At 43.8% G+C, this 20,113-nt stretch overlaps 1 protein-coding gene across 1 annotated transcript in view; it reads left to right on the forward strand.

Annotated features, from left to right (window-relative positions):
- The first annotated feature begins 19,544 nt into the window (after window positions 1-19,544).
- NPEPPS (aminopeptidase puromycin sensitive) overlaps window positions 19,545-20,113 on the forward strand; it is an 86,131-nt gene continuing 85,562 nt past the window's right edge. The window contains exon 1 of the mRNA XM_081219978.1: window positions 19,545-19,951. Within this exon, the coding sequence (XP_081076104.1) occupies window positions 19,691-19,951 (261 nt within the window). The 5' untranslated portion in view covers window positions 19,545-19,690. The remainder of the gene's footprint in view (window positions 19,952-20,113) is intronic.

Raw genomic sequence — 20,113 nt, forward strand, 5'->3', positions numbered from 1 at the left:
GCCAGGCACTGTGCTGTGTAAGAGTGCAACATGAATAAGTCAGAAGCTCTAGAGTGAAGATAAGCACTTCAACTACCAGTTACCTACAGTGTGATAAGTGTCTTAATAGTTAGAACCTTGACTGCCTTGTTTGGAGTGGGGGAGGACAAGAGGAGAAAGGGAAAAGGGAAAGTATGGATAAAGTCCATTTCCCTGGGTGTTTTAATTTTTTTTTTTTTTTTTTTTTTTTTTCTTTTTGCGGTATGCGGGCCTCTCACTCTTGTGGCCTCTCCCGTTGCGGAGCACAGGCTCCGGACGCGCAGGCCCAGCGGCCATGGCTCACGGGCCCAGCCGCTCCGCGGCATATGGGATCCTCCCAGACCGGGGCACGAACCCGTATCCCCTGCATCGGCAGGCGGACTCTCAACCACTGCGCCACCAGGGAGGCCCCTGGGTGTTTTAATTTTAAGGAAACGATCCAGATTAGGGAAAGAAATCCTACCTCAGTCTCAGTAAGGACTTCTGACAGAAGGGCAGTGAGGTCTTCAAATGCAGGTGAGGCCAAATACCTCGCCTGTTTATCTGGACTGGTGTGGGAAGGAAGGTATGAGGGCAAAGAGGAGTCAGGAAAAGTTCCAAGATCCATAATGGTGGGGGCAGGGGGATCTGTGAAATGCTAATTCCTACTTTTTCTTGGCAGCTTTTCTGGAAATTGTGATGACAGCTGGTGGTGGGGAAAATGACTGAAATCACCAGTGACCACAACAATTTCCCTGCCTCTAAGTGGCTGGCTATCACCTGAGCCATTCCAGATGATGGCAGGCTGCTATGGATCCTTTCTTTTCTTCCTTCCTTCCTCCCTCCCTCCTTTCTTTCTTTCTCTTTCTTTCTTCCTTTCCTTTCCTTTCCTTTCCCTTCCTTTCTTTCTTTCCTTTTTTTTTTTTCCCTGCAGTGCAGCTGACAGGATCTTAGTTCCCTGACCAGGGATCAAACCCAGGCCCTGGCAGTGAAAGCGCCAAGTCCTAACCACTGGACTGCCAGGGAACTCCTCTTTCTTTCTTCTTTTCTCCTTCCCCCTCCTTTCTTTCTTTCTTTCTTTCTTTCAGGGAGGAACAGAAAAAGAGGTTCATTTTCCAAGAGCAATGAATAAGCAAGCCACATCTTCTACATGAACTAGACAGCTTCTTGTAGGATAAAAAGGCCTGGCCAAGAGACTCAATCAGCAGAGAGACCCAGTCTCTGGCTTCAGATCTGGTCCAACTTAATGAGAACTTTGGAAATTCATGACCTATCTGTACATCCATTTCTCATTTGTGCTGTGGGAATAATAAGTTCTTGTCTCAATGATATTGCAAAATAAGGAAAGCAAGGAATAATAGATAAACATTTAAAGGCCTCAGGAAGGGTTTCCCTGGTGGTGCAGTGGTTAAAAATCTGCCTGCCAATGCAGGAGACCCGGATTCAAGCCCTGGTCCGGGAAGATCCCACATGCTGCGGATCACCTAAGCCCGTGGGCCACAACTGCTGAGCCTGCACTCTAGAGCCCATGAGCCACAACTACTGAAGCTTGTGTGCCTAGAGCCCATGCTCCACAACAAGAGAAGCCACAGCAATAAACCCGTGCACCACAAGGAAGAGTAGCCCCCACTCGCTGCAACTAGAGAAAAGCCTGCGTGCAGCAACGAAGACCCAATGCAACCAAAAATAAATAAAATAAATAAACAAATTTATTAAAAAATAAAATAAAAAATAAAGGCCTCAGGAAATAATACTCAATAGGGATATTTTTTATTGTTTTTAGTAATTTCACGGATTGTTTCAGTAAAGTAAAAAGGCCATGGTTGACGTGCTGTTTTATTAAATGGGTGCTGAGTGTTGCTAAGGGACCTCTCTTGAGTAACTTCCTCTTCTTAATTGGGACAGAAATTCTGGCTGTGGATAGAAACATAGAAGGGCCAAAATAAAACTCAACTGTTCTACAACTTCTGGTTCTCAATAGACTCCACTTAAGCATTTTGTTCTATTTCAAAGCTAAGTCATTAAAACCGGGGCCAGTTCTAATGAAGAGCATACTTATGAAGAAATATGGATAACACAAAGAGAAAGGAAAGGCAAGAAAAAAATTCACTAATGAACTACAAGTGGCCATAAATCTGGAAACGTGAGTGAATATACTTAAAAGATTTATGAATATTACAATACAAAACATGCTATGTTCAGTAACGTTACACAATATGTTCCACACTAGGGATGCTTAGTTCGATGCGATGGGCCAACAACCCACAGCACATGCAGTGCTAATGCATAGTTTCTACCATTCCTTGCAAATGAGTCTGTGATACCTTGTCTCGTATAATTTATCTTTGATTTTCATTTTCACTGAATAAACATACGTACCCCAGAAGAAGTAAACAAGGGGGTTCAATCTGTAAAAATATAAACTGTTATCTATGTTTCCAGACTTTATGGCTATCTTGTAACTTCTACAGAGATGAACACAGAAAATAGATGCAAAGAGAATGGTAAAGAGTCTAGAGAAAAAGAGTCTAGGGTAAAAGTAGAAACATACAGAGTGTGACCATGGAAACAAAACTGGGTGGGGGAAATATCAAAATCCAAGCAGGGAGAGACAGAGACAGAGAAGAGAGACATAGAGATCCTTTGGAAAATATGGCAACATATCAAGGGCATAGGACAATGAGAAGGACAGAAACGCAGGTCAAAAAGGAAAAAAGCATTCTCGGGCTTCCCTGGTGGCGCAGTGGTTGAGAGTCCGCCTGCCGATGCAGGGGACACGGGTTCGTGCCCCAGTGCGGGAAGATCCCACATGCCGCGAAGCGGCTGGGCCCGTGAGCTATGGCCACTGAGCCTGCGCGTCCGGAGCCTGTGCTCCGCAACGGGAGAGGCCGCAACAGTGAGAGGCCCGCGTACCGCAAAAAAAAAAAAAAAAAAAAAAAAAAGGAAAAAAGCATTCTTAAAAGGAATTTCCTAAACTTCACAAACTGTCAAATGCAGCCTTCATTAGCCACAGCTGATGGATGGAAACATACTTTTTCCACAGAAAATTAGAAAACTATAAGAACTAGAAAGAAATTAAAAGTTTATCTAGTCCAACACCTAATTTTACAAATGAAGAAATTAAGGCACTGAGAGGTTCTAGAGACAGATTTGGGTGGCCCTGTTGAAAAGGTGGGAGAATCTGATGACCATCAAGAGAAAATAATGGGGCTTCCCTGATGGCGCAGTGATTAAGAATCTGCCTGCCAATTCAGGGGACATGGGTTCAAGCCCTGGTCCGGGAAGATCCCACATGCCGCAGAGCAACTAAGCCCGTGCACCACAACTACTGAGGCTGCGCTCTAGAGCCCGCGAGCCACAACTACTGAAGCCTGTGCGCCTAGAGCCCATGCTCCGCAACAAGAGAAGCCACTGCAATGAGAAGCCCGCGTGCCACAACGAAGAGTAGCCCCGGCTCGCTGCAACTAGAGAAAGCCTGTGCACAGCAACAAAGACCCAAAGCAGCCAAAAATAAATAAATACAATAAAATAAAAAAGAGAAAATAATATCTTTTCACAGTTCTCAATATTCATTTATTTTTATTTTTATTTTTATTTTTTTATTGCAGTATAGTTGATTTACAATGTTGTGGCAATCTCTGCTGTATAGCAAAGTGACTCAGTTTTACACATATACACATTCTTATTTAAATATTCTTTTCCATTATGGTTTATCCCAGGAGATTGTGTATATTTCCCTGTGCTATACAGTAGGACCTTGGTGTTTATCCATTCTAAGTGTAATAGTTTGCATCTACCAATGCCAAATTCCCAGTCCATCCCTCTCCTCCCCCCACCCCCCAGCAACCATAAATCTGATCTCTATGTCTGTTTTGTAGATAGGTTCATTTGTGCCATATTTTAGATTCCACATGAGAGTGATATCATATGGTATTTGTCTTTCTCTTTCTGACTTACTTCACTTAGTATGATAATCTCTAGTTGCATCCATGTTACTGCAAATGTTATTATTTTGTTCTCTTTTATGGCTGAGTAGTATTCCATTGTACATATGCACCACATCTTCTTTATCCATTCATCTGTCGCTGGACTTTTAGGTTGTTTCCATGTTTTGGCTATTGTGAATATTGCTGCTATGCACAGTTCTCAATATTTAAATGAAACAGGTGATGGAAACCCATCTACTCTTTTTTTTTAATTAATTAATTTATTTATTATTTGGTTGCGCCAGGTCTTAGTTGTGGCCGGCAGGCTCCTTAGTTGCGGCTCGTGGGCTCCTTAGTTGCGGCAGGTGAACTCTTAGTTGCAGCATGCATGCGGGATCTAGTTCCCTGGCCAGGGATCAAACCCGGGCCCCCTGCATTGGGAGTGTGGAGTCTTAACCACCGTGCCACCTGGGAAGTCCCCTCATCTGCTCTTGAGTGGGCCAATTTATGCACCATCTGTTAGGGAAGAACTAAATGGGAACTCAAGCTCTAGACTTGTCTTGTTCCAGCCATTCTTTAGGTTAAATTACATCAGCCCAGGAGTTTATGGAAAGAGATCATGGGAAGACTGAGCGTTGAGGTGGAAAGAGTGCCTGTCCTGTGTCAGGTTAACCTGGGTTCTTGCACTGGCTCTGCCAGTTACTAGCCACTGAGATCCCAGGCAAGTCAATGAATCCATGCATTTCTCAGTTTTCCAAAATGAGAATAATACCATGTGCTTCATGTGGTACTTGAGGAGATAAGTGAAAGAATACATAGTATAAAGTGCCTAGCAATTCACCAAAGCAATAAAAGTGGCCAATGTTAAAAAAAAAGTTCTTCCTAACTAGGAATCAAAGAAATGCAAATAAAGAGCAACGGGATACCACTTTCGCCTACCAAACTGACAAATTAAAAGAAAACAAAGTTAATAACATGATGCTGGAGGGTGTGAAAGCAGATATTCTCATATTTTGCTCAAAAGAATGTAAATTTGTACATTTCTGGAGTTCAGTTTGGACATTTTTAAGAGCCTTAAAAATGTTCATGCTGGGGGCTTCCCTGGTGGCGCAGTGGTTGAGAGTCCGCCTGCCGATGCGGGGGACACGGGTTTGTGACCCGGTCCGGGAGGATCCCACATGCCGCGGAGCGGCTGGGCCCGTGAGCCATGGCCGCTGGGCCTGCGTGTCCGGAGCCTGTGCTCCGCAACGGGAGAGGCCACGGCGGTGAGAGGCCCGCGTACCAAAAAAAAAAAAAAAAAAAAAAAAAAATGTTCATGCTGGGACTTCCTCGTGGCGCAGTGGTTAAGAATCCGCCTGGCAATGCAGGGGACATGGGTCCGATCCCTAGTCCAGGAAGATCCCACATGCCGCTGAGCAACAAAGCCTGTGAGCCACAGCTACTGAGTCTGTGCTCTAGAGCCTGCGAGCCATAACTACTGAGCCCGCTACTGCAGCCCTCGCGCCTAGAGTAGCCTAGAGCTACTGAAGTCCTCACGCCTAGAGCTCGTGCTCCACAACAAGAGAAGCCACCGCGATGAGAAGCCCGCACTGCAAGGAAGAGTAGCCCCCGCTCGCTGCAACTAGAGAAAGCCTGCACGCAGTAACGAAGACACAATGCAGCCAAAAATAAATAAACAAATTTAAAAGTGGCATGTTTAAAAAACAAAAAAAGTACATAACTGGAGGGATTATATTTGCAGAAGAGAAAGTAAATATTATAAAAATAATGTTCACACTCTTTGATCCCTGATTTTACTTCTAGATATTGAGCCTAAGGAAATAATCACATGTAGGAGGAAAAAGGTATTGTATATCTATATCTATAAATTTGTTCATATAAGTTCTTTATATCAGGGGTCCCCAACCCTGGGGCCGCGGTCTGTGGCGTATTAGGAACCGAGCTGCACAGCAGGAGATGAGCGGCCGGTGAGCAAAACTTCATCTGCCGCTCCCCATCACTTGCATTACCACCTGAACCATCCCCACCCCCCTTCTCCATGGAAAAATTGTCTTCCACGAAACCGGTTCCTGGTGCCAATAAGGTTGGGGACCACTCCTTTATATGACAGAAAAACATATGGTTAGTATGAATTTTCACAACCTTCCTCTCTCCCACAAGGCAAAAAGAATGTTTTGCTGCTCGATTGGTAAAGTGAGGGTATTGGGTCCTGGAGAAAATGCAATAGAGCTTCAATTTAATTTACATTGAAAAAGGCAGATATTTATAGGAAAGTGAGAAGAATTTTATCAGACTGTTTGGCGTCAGGGACCAAAGAGATGATGGGAAAAGGAAGGAAGGAAATGGAGAAACCAGGAAAAGCAGAGCTAGTTGGGAGGAAGTTTCAAACAACCGTCCTCTGCATGAAGTATTAAGAGAAAGAGGGAGAAGAGAAGAGAGGATTTTGAGAAGCTTTGCTATGTCTTATTAATGGAATCTCCCTTTGGTTTTGTTTTTTTTAATATATTTATTTATTTTATTTATTTATTTTTGGCTGCATTGGGTCTTCGTTGCTGCGTGCAGGCGTTCTCTAGTTACGGCGAGTGGGGGCTACTCTTCATTGTGGTGCGCAGGCTTCTCATTGAGGTGGCTTCTTGTTGCGGAGCACAGGCTCTAGGCGCGCGGGCTTCAGTAGTTGTGGCACACAATGTCAGTAGTTGTGGCGCACGGACTCAGTAGTTGTGGCACACGGGCTTAGTTGCTCCGCGGCATGTGGGATCTTCCCAGACCAGGGCTCAAACCCTTATCCCCTGCATTGGCAGGCAGATTCTCAACCACTGCACCACCAGGGAAGCCCCTCCCTTTGGTTTTATCTTGAGAAAGTAAAGATTTACTTTTCTTTTTCTTTTGTTTATTCTCATTCTCCTCCTCTTTTTCCTTGATTCTTTCTTTTATTTTTAAATGCTGGAATGATGTTTCTGTAAAATCTTAGCTTGGGCTACCCATCAGCTTGGTTTTATAGGGGTTATATTTAAAACAGTAAACATAACTAGACACACTCTGAATATCCGAGAATAGGAAATTAGTTAAATAAGTTAACTAGTTTATAAGTTAAATAAGTTAGCGCATATCTATAGCCATTGACATACTGAAGAATATTTAATAACGTGAATACTTGAATAATATATTAAGTGAAATAGGTTACGATCCCAACATGGTGTGTGTGTGTGTGTGTGTATGTGTGTGTGTATCATTACGTAACATGGTGTGTGTGTGTGTGTATCATTATGTATCATCAAAAAAGACAGGAGGGGCTTCCCTGGTGGTGCAGTGGTTGAGAGTCCGCCTGCCGATGCAGGGGATGCGGGTTCGTGCCCCGGTCCGGGAAGATCCCTCATGCTGCGGAGCGGCTGGGCCCGTGAGCCATGGCCGCTGAGCCTGCGCGTCCGGAGCCTGTGTTCCGCAATGGGAGAGGCCACAACAGTGAGAAGCCCGCGTACTGAAGGAAAAAAAAAAAAAAAAAGACAGGAGGTCAGTATACTAATTACTAACAGTGATATGTTTAGAATTACTGATTATTTTTATTTTCTTAATGCTCATCTAAATTTTCTGAATTCCCTACATTGATCAAGTAATCAGAAACCTCCTTACCTTAAACCTTATTTTTTAAAGTGAGTAGCACAAGAACCATACAGCTTCTAGATAAAGTACAGAAGAGTATCTTTGTGACCTTGAAGGAAGCAAAGATTTCTCAGCAGGACACAAAAAGCACTAGCCATAAAAGAAAAAATTGAAAACTTGGACTTCATCAAAATTATAAATATTTACTCATCAAAAGACATCACTGGGACTTCCCTGGTGGCACAGTGGTTAAGAGTCTGCCTGCCAGTGCAAGGGACACGGGTTCAATCCCTGGTCTGGGAAGATCCCACATGCCACAGAGCAACTAAGCCTGTGTGCCACAACTACTGAGCCTGTGCTCTAGAGCCCGCAAGCCACAACTACTGAAGCCCGCGCACCCTAAAGCTATGCTCCACAACAACAGAAGCCACCGCAATGAGAAGGCCGTGCACCACAATGAAGAGCAGCCCCCACTTGCCTCAACTAGAGAAACCCCGGGCGCAGCGGTAAAGACCCAACGCAGCCAAAAAAAAAAAAAAAGACATCACTAAGAAAACGAGTAGACAAATGACAGCCTGGGAAAACAGTTTTCATTTTACATATACATGACCAAGGATTCATATCCAGATAATTTAAGAAGTGCCTATAAATTAACAACAAAAAGTTGAGCTACCCAATTAAAAAATGGGCAAAAGACTTGAAAAGATGCCTCACAAAAAAGAGATAGAAATGGCCAATAAGCCATGAAAAGTGCTTGTAGTAAATGCTATGATGTGCCACTCTGATTCTCCTTTTGGAATGGAGGACTTACTCCTCAGCTGTTGGGAAGGCTGCCAGCAGACAGCTTTCAATCAGTCCACTTCAGTGATTGCCTCTGCTGAAGAGCCCTGACTTTCCCAAGGTCAAAGCTTATACACACATACACACACAATGAATTGCTCTAGGCACTCAGTAAATGTTTAATAAACAAGAGCCTCTTCTACATCCAGTGACTAATCAACATGGGGGTACAGAAGCCCAGCCACTTGTCCAAACTCAGAACATTTTTGACGGCTCATCCCAGTTTCAGCGCTTTCTGTAAGGTCAGCTGAGGCCTCTGACACTACATTGTATAATAGCTCAACTTCTTCCCTTGCTCAATCATGCTCTGTCTTTTCTCTTCCACAGATGTTGAGCCCAAGTGCACTCCCTAAAAAACCTCCTGCCAACTCATCTCCCAGTGAGTCTGCTTCCAAGGGAATTCAACCTGTGACAATGCTCAACATCAGTAATCATCAGAAAAATGCAATTAAAACCATAAGGAGATGCCATTTTACATCCACTAGAAGGGCTAAAAAAAGACAACACCAAATGTTGGTGAAGGTGTGGAATAACTGGAACCCTCATATAGTGCTGGTGGGAGTGTAAAAAGGTACCACCATGTTGGAGAATTGTTTGGCTATTTCTTATAAAATTAAATATATATTTAACCTGTGACACAGCAATTCCATTCTTAAGTATGTAGCCAAGAGAAATGAAGACATATTTGTATAAAATTGAACAAGAATACTCATAGGTAGCCTTAGTTATAGTAGCCCCAAACTGGAAATAATACAAATGTCTATCAATAAGAGAAGGAATAAATAAATTATAGTATAGTCCTACCATACTACTCAGCACTATAAAGGAATGGAGTACTGATACACACAACATGTGTAGATTAAAAACATTATGTTGGGGCTTCCCTGGTAGCGCAGTGGTTAAGAATCCGCCTGCCAATGCAGGGGACATAGGTTCAAGCCCCTGGTCCAGGAAGATCCCACATGCCGCGGAGCAACTAAGCCTGTGCACCACAACTACTGAGTCTGTGCTCTAGAGCCCACGAGCCACAACTACTGAAGCCCGCGTGCCTAGAGCCCGTGCTCCGCAATAAGAGAAGCCACTGCAATGAGAAGCCCACGCACCGCAACAAACAGTAGCCCCCACTCGCTGCAACTAGAGAAAGCCCGCGTGCAGCAACGAAGACCCAATGCAGCCAAAAATAAAAACAAATAAAATAAATTTAAAAACAAACAAAATTATGTTGTATAAAGCCACACACGTACACACACATACACCCACACGCACACACACAACACATACTAAAAGGTTCCATTGACACGAAGTACAGGAACAGGCAAAACAAATCTACAGTGACAGAAATCAGAAAGTAGTTGGGTTGCTCGGGTGAAGTGGGGGCAGGAGTGGGGAGTGACTGAAAAGGCCATGAGGAAACTTTCTGGGGTGATGAAAATATTCTATATCTTGTTTTGACTAGTAGTTACGCAGTGGTTACAATTGTCAATATGCATTGACTTGAACATTTAAGATTTCTCCATTTTCATTGTATGAAAATTATATTTCAGTCAAAGCTTATACACACATACACACACAATGAATTGCTCTAGTCACTAAGTAAATGTTTAATAAACAAGTGAAGAGGAGATGACTTTTCTAAAGAACCAAATTATTAATAATTATGGAAAAGATTTCCCTTTCCTGGGTTATAGTAAAATGTGATTCTCTTGGGATACTCCTTGATTAAAACTCTGAATATTTATTCTTCACAGTGGTGTTTTTCCCTCCCGCATTAAAATGGTTAAGCTTTGATCTCTCCCAAAGTGGCAGAATCAGGTCTATAATGTCTGGCTGCATCATTTGCAGGTGAGTGGAAATGCTAAAAGGATATTAAGATAGTAACAGTGGTGAGAGAAAGAAATAAAAAACCATCATTGGTTTCCCAGTGCGGTAGATCAGTATTTGGCTGCTATTCCACATAATCGTGCCAACATCACTCTCAAAGCAATTTCTCTTATAAAATATGGCACAATCGCCACCCTATTTTGAACATGGGTATTTAATCTCAGAAAAACTATTTAAAGTATTTGAAATATTTGAAGGGACAAGCTGATTTTTATGGAGCTGGTTGATATCAACCTATGCTGTTTTCCACTAAAGTGAATACCCTGGGGAATATGAAAATTAGAAGAAGAGAGAGAATCCTTTTAGGGGTTTCATAACCTAAAAAACTAAACATGACCGAATGCCAATGACTCTCAAGAGAAAGATTTTTGTAAACACACAAAGCTACTTTAAAATTCCCTTTGACAAAAATCAAACAGTTCAAAAACCATTGTCTGCCGTCTTCAAAATCTGAAAGACTACTGGTGGAGTTGCCAGATTTAGCAAACAAAAATACAGAATCTTCAATTAAATTTGAATTTCAGATAAACAATGAATAGTTTTTAGTATAAGTATCCCCCCCAAATATTGCATATTTTAGTATTAGCAGGTCCCATGAAATATTTGAAACATATTTATACTAATAAACAATTTATTTAAAAAAATTTGTTGTTTATCTGGAAACCAAATTTAACTAAGCGTCCTGTACTTTATCTGGCAACCCTAGTACTGGGGAGAGTTATTTGGCCTCCTCTGCAGAACATGAGGCCCCACCTGGCCGATGAGAATGTGCCTTTAGGGTTACTACACGGAATTACAAGGTTAGCAATGGTCATGGTGAAAGGAAAAGAACTGAACCTTTCTTCTGCTCCATGGATTTCTACTCTCTCTTTCACACTGAAGAAATACTGTGAAAAGCATTTCAATGTATTTCTAATTATTTAGAGTGGTAATGGATTAGTTGTACTAAATAAAGAGTATACTTCATTTGGATCTCTAGGGGAGATTGCGTAGGGGCTAAGAGCCTAGGATTAACCGTATGGATTTATGAACCTAGCGAACTTGTTTCTCTTGCTAGGTTTGCTAGTCCTAGTGAGGAGTGAACAGACCTGATTTTGTAAAGCAGTTGGAAGACTTTGAAGTTGCTGCATGAAAATATTTTCTAATGAAGTTATTCCCACCACCTCTTTCACTAAAGGATTACCCACATTGTTCTGCTTTTATAGGAATTGTTACTGTGGCAGATCTCCCTATTTGTCAGATCTCATCCTCTTTAATGGAGGCTGGAGTACTAGTACTCCAGAGGTAGGTTGAAAACAGCACCATTGCTCTGAGTCTGTTTTGAACGCTCATGGAGGGAGCATTCTTTCTAGCAGCAGCTGATGCTCTGCAGCGTGGGATTCTATTACCTTCATTTGAGCTGCCTGGTTATTCTAGCAATCAGATCTTTCTGTCTCCTTCCTGTTACCCGGCCTTGACACCAGCTATCATGTGCCCACTTTGCCTTGACTCCCAGGCCCACAATTCTTCTTTCATTTTCTTTAAACTCAGATGCCAGAATATTGGAATTTCTAGGACATTTACATGGCTATGACAACAGTGGAGAATATTTGAAATCAGGACTGTCCAGTAAAATCTAGGGCATGTAGTCCCCCTAATATTTCAACACTTGTCCTCTGACAGTTACTTAGGACGGCATGGGTATTTGGAAAGGAGACAGGACTGGGAATCAGAGATTCTTCTCTTCATGGCTTTCGTCACTGCTTTGCAGTTAATTTTAGGCAAATTACTGCGTCTACCTCTGTCACTTTCTGATCCTTTTTATTTGAAACCCCTTATAAAAATAATAAAAAAGAACGAAGCAAAAGGAACTCATTTTCAACTTACTCTGCCTACCCTTAAAATTTAAGTTTGAATCCTAGTGTTTGTAATACAGCATATTGGGCTTCTCTGTCCATTTACCATGAGGGTGGGGAAAGTTAGGGAAAACTAAGGCCTTAAAGACTTTACCATTTAATTTTAACTTCTTGTTTAGGAGGATAAAACAAGTGTCTGCTTTCAGGACTGCAATTTGTAAACTTCAAGTCTGAACCCAAGCTGGATAGAACTGTAGTATTCTAATTCCCGGAAAAAATAAAAGGGGCTTGTAAACTAAAGAAAGTGACTTACTCTTACTTACTCAGACAGTAAGAATCGCACTATCTGAAAAACAGTGACTCCTTTTTCTCTCTTCTACCTTTTCAATTCCTTTGATCCTGTCAGCCTCCCCTCCACATACGATATCCTCTTAAATTGAGATAAGATAGTGATGAATCATGTTAGTAAAAGGACATAGGGCCAAACAAAGATGTCATATTTTGGCATCACTTGGCACTGAGACACATCAGGACAGGGCAGAAAGAGTTCAGGATTTCCTGATGCCAAGTTCCTAAAACTGTGGTTCCCACTAAGTGGTTAATGTAGGTTTGGGGCAAGAAAAATACAAATCTCTCCTGAATGTTGGAATTGTGCCTTTTTGCCTAAAGGGTTTTGTCTTTTTTTTTTTTTTTTTTTGGCCTGCCCTAATTCCTGATGTCAGGTCCCCAGGGTATCTGTGCTCGGCGTCATTCTCAGTGAATGTATATTTTATACAGTGTGATCACACTTTGAACTAAAATAGACCATATCTAGAAATCTGCTGGTACAGCTTCCCAAGGACTAAAGAATATGAACAGTTTGAATTGTTTTTTGTGTCTGTGGCTTCTTCTTGAGTCAATTCACAATACAGAGATGTTACCCTCTAGATTTTATTTAGGAAAAAAAAGGCCTCAGATCCCAAAGGCTAGCCTCCATACCAAGACTATTTTCCTAGTAAATGCAGAATATGTGCAAAGGAAAGGGGCCTAGATGCCTACTTTTCAGTCTCTCTTCAGCTCTGGCATTATTTTTTTTATTGAGGACAAGATAACTTTCAGTTCAGTCCTGTGCGTAAGCAGGCCACAAGCCAATTTCTAGTTCCCCCTACGCTTTTCAAGAGTTTATTAATCTTGACTCCAATGCAAATCCTGTAGGGAGGCTGGCAGCAGCAGATTTTCATCCTCAGTTATTTAAGATGTGGCTAAAACTTCAAAGGCAAATTGCTCTCATAAAATCACATCCTGTAAGACGTGATTTCACCAGGTTGGCAGGCCTTAGTGTTTTGAGTATCTTTTCTTCACCCCACCCTTAACCTAGGGTTGGACAGAGGTGACATTATTCTCTTTGCTAGGTATGGGGTCAGGTCTTGAAGGAAGACTAATTCTGATGTAAATTCTTCTTGTCAGGGATTTAAAAAACAAATAGAAACAGAGCCAAGGGTGGAGAAACTGAGGCTATCTGACTGTTGCCAAATTGCTGCAACTAATCCTCTTGGCTACTTCACTGGACTGGTTCAACCTAAGCCCTCACTATTTTTTTTTTGGATTTGAAGTCAAGGCAACACCATTGCTAAGTCAATTCCAGCATGCCAGCTCCAGAACATTGTAACCTTTAAAGACTTGGGTTTCCATGGGAAATGTTGTAGCAGCATTCCAGAGACCCACGCATCAGACACAGACATATGCATTCTTCCCTGCAGCAGGGGGCGTTGGCCTTACTCCCTAAGTGATGTCCTCAGGAGTCCAGCGGCTGATCCTTCATAAGAGGACAAGGTCAAACAGGCTCATCTCAACTTGAAGATCACCAGCAAAGGGCCTGGGTTTAGTCATGTAGTTGCCCAGTCACTTGGGACTGGTAAATAACCCTGGAGGAGGAGTAGTGAAAAAGGAAGCAGAAGTACTGAAAAAAGGGCAGGGGGCGGGGAGGGTCTAGAAAGGAAGTAAGACAGGTGGAAATGCATGACTTTTTCAACTTCCTGATGGAAAGATCCAAGAGAAATAAAACTCTTTCTGACTCTGAGGACCTTTCCTTGGCCATATTTGGATGTATATAATGTCATATTGCCACTCTCAAATAAATAAATGAATGAACACATACAGATATATACACACATACATATATCACCTGTTACATCAAATATAGTTATTATCCATCAGTATAGTATACATTTTAAATAAAGCATATGGAATTAATCTACTGTCTTTCATGAAGCACACAGGATGGGTAGGCAACATTCCATCTACTCCCCACATTTCCAACAGTCATTCCAACAGCCATTTTAAGTTAGAGAAAAGAGTGAAGCTGGGATCTCATGGCATCAGCTTCCTATGGATTACTCTCCAACTTATTGTTTCCCTGGTTTTTGGAACCCCTTCACCATCTTCCACAGGTAAGACTCATGTTAGTGGAACTGGAGTTACATGCTTGAAACTGACATTGAAGGCTATAATTTCTAAGTGAGGCTAAATAGTAACAGTAACGCTTTGTCTTCATCTAATGGGGTGGGTTTTATAATGGCCTCCCAAACTCTTCCACCTGTTTCTCTTCCCCTTTCAATGTTCCCTGGCCAGTGTATCTCACCCTTCTGCCTGAATATCTTGGCTTCCTAACCCGATTCCTTTATATTCTCTTTGCTTTGAAACGTCTCTTTCAATTTCTTACATTTGCTCTATACAGTTGACCCTTGAACAGCATGGAGGTTAGGGGCACTGACCACTCCCTCCAGTCAAAAAAATCCATGTATAACTTTACAGTCAGTCTCTGCATCTGAGGATTCAATCAACCACAGATCATGTAGTCCTATAGTTTGTATTTTATGAAAAAACCCCACTTATAAGTGGACTCACGCAGTCCAAGCCTGTGTTGTTCAAGGACCAACTGTATATCCTTTACTCCAACTTTTTATCTACAACTCGTGCTGTGAAGATCATTCTGATATTAAGCACATGACAGGACTTCCCTGGTGGCATAGTGGTTAAGAATTTGCCTGCCAACGCAGGGGACACGGGTTCTATCCCTGGTCTGGGAAGATCCCACATGCCGCGGAGCAAATAAGCCTGTGCGCCACAACTACTGAGCCCGCGCACCACAACTGCTGAAGCCCGCGCGCCTAGAGCCCATGCTCTGCAACAAGAGAAGCCACTGCAATAAGCCCGCACGCCGCAATGAAGAGTAGCCCCCACCCGCCACAACTAGAGAAAGCCCGCGCACAGCAATGAAGACCCAATGCAGCAAAAACAAAAAAGAACATAACAGACTCTTTTTTTAAAAGAAATTCCCAAGCCACAAGTAAAATAATAATACTTTTCTTTGAGAAAAGTATGTATTATGCACTTACCTGCTTTACATATGTGGAAACTGAAGCAGGGAAATTATAAGACTTGCTCTAGGTCATATATAAAAATTGGGACTATGTCCTCAGACTCTCAGACTAGTGCTTTAAAACTAAAGACAAAAGGGACTGAGATCAAAATGAATTTGATTAGTTTTCTTCTTTCTTTTTATTGAAGGATACAACTTGCATAGGTTTTTTTTCATTTGCAGGTTTTCAAGGGCTTTGTTAAACAGAGAAGCCGAGAAATCTGTTAGAAGTACCGCTAATGACCTTGAGATATTGCTGACTTCCCTACTCTTTCTGAAGCCCCAGTGGAGGGAAATTAATTTCCAAGAGCCTTAAACTTCATTTAAACTATGCCAGAGAAGACTGCCTGGAGCACGTGTTAGATCCTTAGTCTTCTTTTTTTTTTTTTTTTTTTTTTTTTTTCAGTATGTGGGCCTCTCACTGTTGTGGCCTCTCCCATTGCGGAGCACAGGCTCCGGACGCGCAGGCTCAGCGGCCATGGCTCACGGGCCCAGCCGCTCCGCAGCATGTGGGATCTTCCCAGACTGGGGCACGAACCCGTGTCCCCTGCATTGGCAGGCGGACTCTCAACCACTGCGCCACCAGGGAAGCCCCCTTAGTCTTCTTAATGGGAACTATATGCTACCTTCCATTCGTCTATCCAAAGTAGGCCTTGGTTCAATCTTGACTTGCTGCATTGGAACCTCGTGGGTCATGGGACTAGGGATGTGGCCAAGTAAGATTCTCCTCTTTATTTCTGTTGCCATGAAGTCTATGGCTCTGGTAGGTTTTTTGTTTTGTTTTTGTTTTTTAAATCATTTCTGTAATTTTATAAAAGAAGCTTGCTTCTAGCCTTAGGTTCACATAGGTTCTCTGTGGAGCACACAGCTTGTATACAAAGGAAAGGCTACGGACTGGGTAAAATACTCTCTCTTGGTCAGTTGGTTCGTTGGGTCAATAAAAATTGAGATGTACTTTGTACAGGGCTCAGTACTGACAGTTACAAAAGAATAAGAAGTCAAGCTTTTGCTAGTAGTACATCTTAAAAAGATATCCATATAAGACAAATTAAAAATACAATCACAGAAAAACAGAACAAGTATAAATAAGTCAGCAAAAGCCAGTACTTGAGAGCTGATGGGAAATGGGTTACAGTTGGGTGGAGTTAGTCAATGAGGACTTTCTGGAAGAGGTGAGTTTTGAAGGAAGGGAGGGGCATGGGTTTGCGAAGAAGGATGAGGAGGCCTTTCCAAGCAATAATGCATGAGCAATGGTAGAGAAGAGAGTGAGCAAGCTCTAAGGACCAAGTGGTAAACAGCTTAGCTTGCTAAGACCGGAGAATCTATGTTAAAGGGTAAGGAGAAACAAGTCGGAGAAAATGGTAAGGACAGTGCATGAAGAGCCTTAAATGGTTATATATCAAATTTGCTTTAACAGAAAAGAGGGAGCCTCAAAGGTTCTTGCATAATAAAAGTAACTTTTTAAGAAGCTGAGGTACAGATGAATTAGAACAAAACAAAACTGGAGAAGTAGAAAATAGGGGAGATGCTGCAAAATTTTCCAGGAGAGAAAAAAAAATGGCTGGGTCCTTATGCCAGCTCTGCCATTTATCAGCTATATGACCTTGGGCAAGTCACTAAATCTCTGTGTGCCTGTTTTCTCATCTGTAAAATGGGGATAATGGTGTCCGCCTAACAGAATTGTTGAATGGATTAAATGAATTAATACGTGAAAAGTGTTTAGTAAGCACTCAATACATTAGTATGCAATTATTAATTACATTATTAATATATTAGTATTATGTTATTATGACCAAAAAGTGGTCATAGAAATGCAACCATGCAACAAAAGGCCCCATCTCACATCTTACTTTGAAATGACTGCAGCTTTTCAGTCTGCTCTAAAAGGTATGTAGGATTCAGAGGATAGGAGGGCAGGCCTAGTGTCTGAGACTATGCTGATCAATATAATAGTCACTAGTCACATGGGGCTGTTGAAAACCCAAAATGTGCCTAGTCAAAATTAAGACGTGGGCTTCCCTGGTGGCGCAGTGGTTGAGAGTTCACCTGCTGATGCAGGGGACACGGGTTCGTGCCCCGGTCTGGGAAGATCCCACATGCCGCAGAGCGGCTGGGCCCGTGAGCCATGGCCGCTGAGCCTGCACGTCCGGAGCCTGTGCTCCGCAACGGGAGAGGCCACAGCAGTGAGAGACCCGCGTACCGGAAAAAAAAAAAAGATGTCCTGTAAATTGAGATGTGCTGTAAATACACACTGGATTTCAAAGCCTTATTATGGAAAAAAAATCATATACATTTATTTTTTTGGCCACCCAGCTTGCGGGAACTCAGTTCCCCCACCTGGGATTGAATCCAGGCTGTGGCAGTGAAAGCCCAGAATCCTAACCACTAGGCCACCAGGGAACTCCCTCATTAAAACTTTTTTGTTGATTGCATGTTGAAATGATAATATTTTGGATATATGGGGTTAAATAAGATGTATCAGTTTCACCTTTTTCTCTTTTTTTTGAATTTAAAGTTACTTAGCTGGCTTGCATTATATATATATATATTTTTTAATAAATTTATTTATTTTTGTCTGTGTTGGGTCTTTGTTGCGGCGAGCAGGGGCTACTCTTCGTTGGGGTGTGCGGGCTTCTCACTGCCGTGGCTTTTCTTGTTGCGGAACATGGGCTGTAGGTGGGTGGGCTCAGTAGTTGTGGCTCGCGGGCTCTAGAGCGCAGGCTCAGTAGTTGTGGTGCACGGGCTTAGTTGCTCCGCAGCATGTGGGATCTTCCCAGACCAGGGATCGAACCCGTGTCCCCTGAACTGGCAGGCGGACTCCCAACCACTGCGTCACCAGGGAAGTCCCTTGCATTATATTTCTATTGAACAACAGTGGTCCAGTACAACTTTCAGCACTGAGTTTTAAAAATTAAGCAGTTCTACATGAGAAGGTTCTATAAAGGAATATGGGGAATTAAAATCTCCTTGTCCTTGACACTTTAAAACATATGTTAAATATACACACATTTATATGTAATTAATATTTATATTAAAAATATATATACCTCAATTTGCGAGATAACTACAAAACTGAGGGAGCCACAGCTAATTTACCTTTAAAGAGGTCACAATTGGTAAAAGGCCTTTTATTTTATTATTATTATTATTTTTGGCCCCACCACGAGGCTTGCGTGATCTTAGTTCCCCAACCAGGGATCTAACCCAGGCCCTGGCAGTGAGAGCACAGAATCCTAACCACTGGACCGCCAGGGAATACCCAGGTCTTCTATTTTTTTTAAAAAAGCAGAAACAAAGATGAAAACAAAAAAGGTGAAACACATCTTACTTTTGAACATTAAATCATGAAAACAAAAATCTTCTAATTTCTGAAATCACACCCTCAAACGTCCAAATCTTATTGGTTTAAGTAACCTGAATTATTAAAGGTTTTCTAACAAAATTTTTCGTATCATCCCCTGAAGTTACTACTTAAAATAACCGGAATAATTACGGCCAAAGAGCCTCCTATCAGGGTTTTCTGCTGGTCTGGAGGTAAAAATCTAGTTTGGGGTTTTGTTCTGAACTGATATTTCAACATTTTGCCCTGACTGCACTGACCAACTACATAGGCTTCTATTTCCAAAGACAGCCCGAGGGTTAGCGGGGTGGGGGGCAGAGAGACAGAGACATAGAGACAGAGACGAGAGAGAGAAGTGTGTGTGTGTGTGTGTGTGTGTGTGTGTGTGCGCGTGCGTGCGTGTAGGGGGTGGGGGGCCCTCACGCCTTTTCTGTGCTTCTCAAACCCTTCCGGGCTTCTTCCGGCTCGCAGGCGGCCTGCTCCCCGCAGCGGCGTAGACAGGTGCAGCGCCGGCAGCCGCCTCCCCCAGGGCTCGCCGGCGACCCTACATCCCGCCAAGCTGGCCGCGCCCTCGCCGCTCCGCCCCCTACCCGGCGCGCGCGCGCACACCGTCGGAGGCGCGCCCGTCCGGCGGGGCCGCGCACGCAAAAACTGCTGCTGCCGCCGCCGCCTCCTCCCTCCCTCCCTCCCTCCCTCCCTGCTGGCCCTCCTCCCCTTCCCTCCCCTCCGCCCCCTTCCCTGTAGGCAGCCGGCCCGCCAGCCCGCGCGTCCGTACTGCCTGCCTCCCGGCCCCTGGCGCTCGGGCTGGGTCTCTCCCCCGCCCCCAGGCTCCCCCGGTCGCTCTCCTCAGGCGGTCGCCGGCGCTCGGTGGATGTGGCTGGCAGCCGCCGCCCCCTCCCTCGCTCGCCGCCTGCTCTTCCTCGGCCCTCCGCCTCCTCCCCTCCTCCTTCTCCTCCTCAGCCGCTCCTCTCGCCGCCGCCGCCGCCTCCACAGCCTGGGCCTCGCCGCGATGCCGGAGAAGAGGCCCTTCGAGCGGCTGCCTGCCGACGTCTGCCCCATCAATTACAGCCTTTGCCTCAAGCCCGACTTGCTGGACTTCACCTTCGAGGGCAAGCTGGAGGCCTCCGCCCAGGTACGGCGACCCTCGGGTGCCGGGGGCGAGCTGCCGGGCAAGCAGTTAGGCCGCGCCCACGGGCTGGGCTGGGGGCCCGGTCGGCCGGGCGAGCGGGCGCGCGGGCCTGGGCGCTGCGGACCTGGGGCTGGGGGGGGCCGGCTCGGGGACGGGCGCGCCCCT

The sequence above is a fragment of the Mesoplodon bidens genome (genome assembly GCF_964165515.1).
Source record: "Mesoplodon bidens genome assembly, chromosome: 19".
In the NCBI taxonomy this organism is placed as follows: domain Eukaryota; kingdom Metazoa; phylum Chordata; class Mammalia; order Artiodactyla; family Ziphiidae; genus Mesoplodon; species Mesoplodon bidens.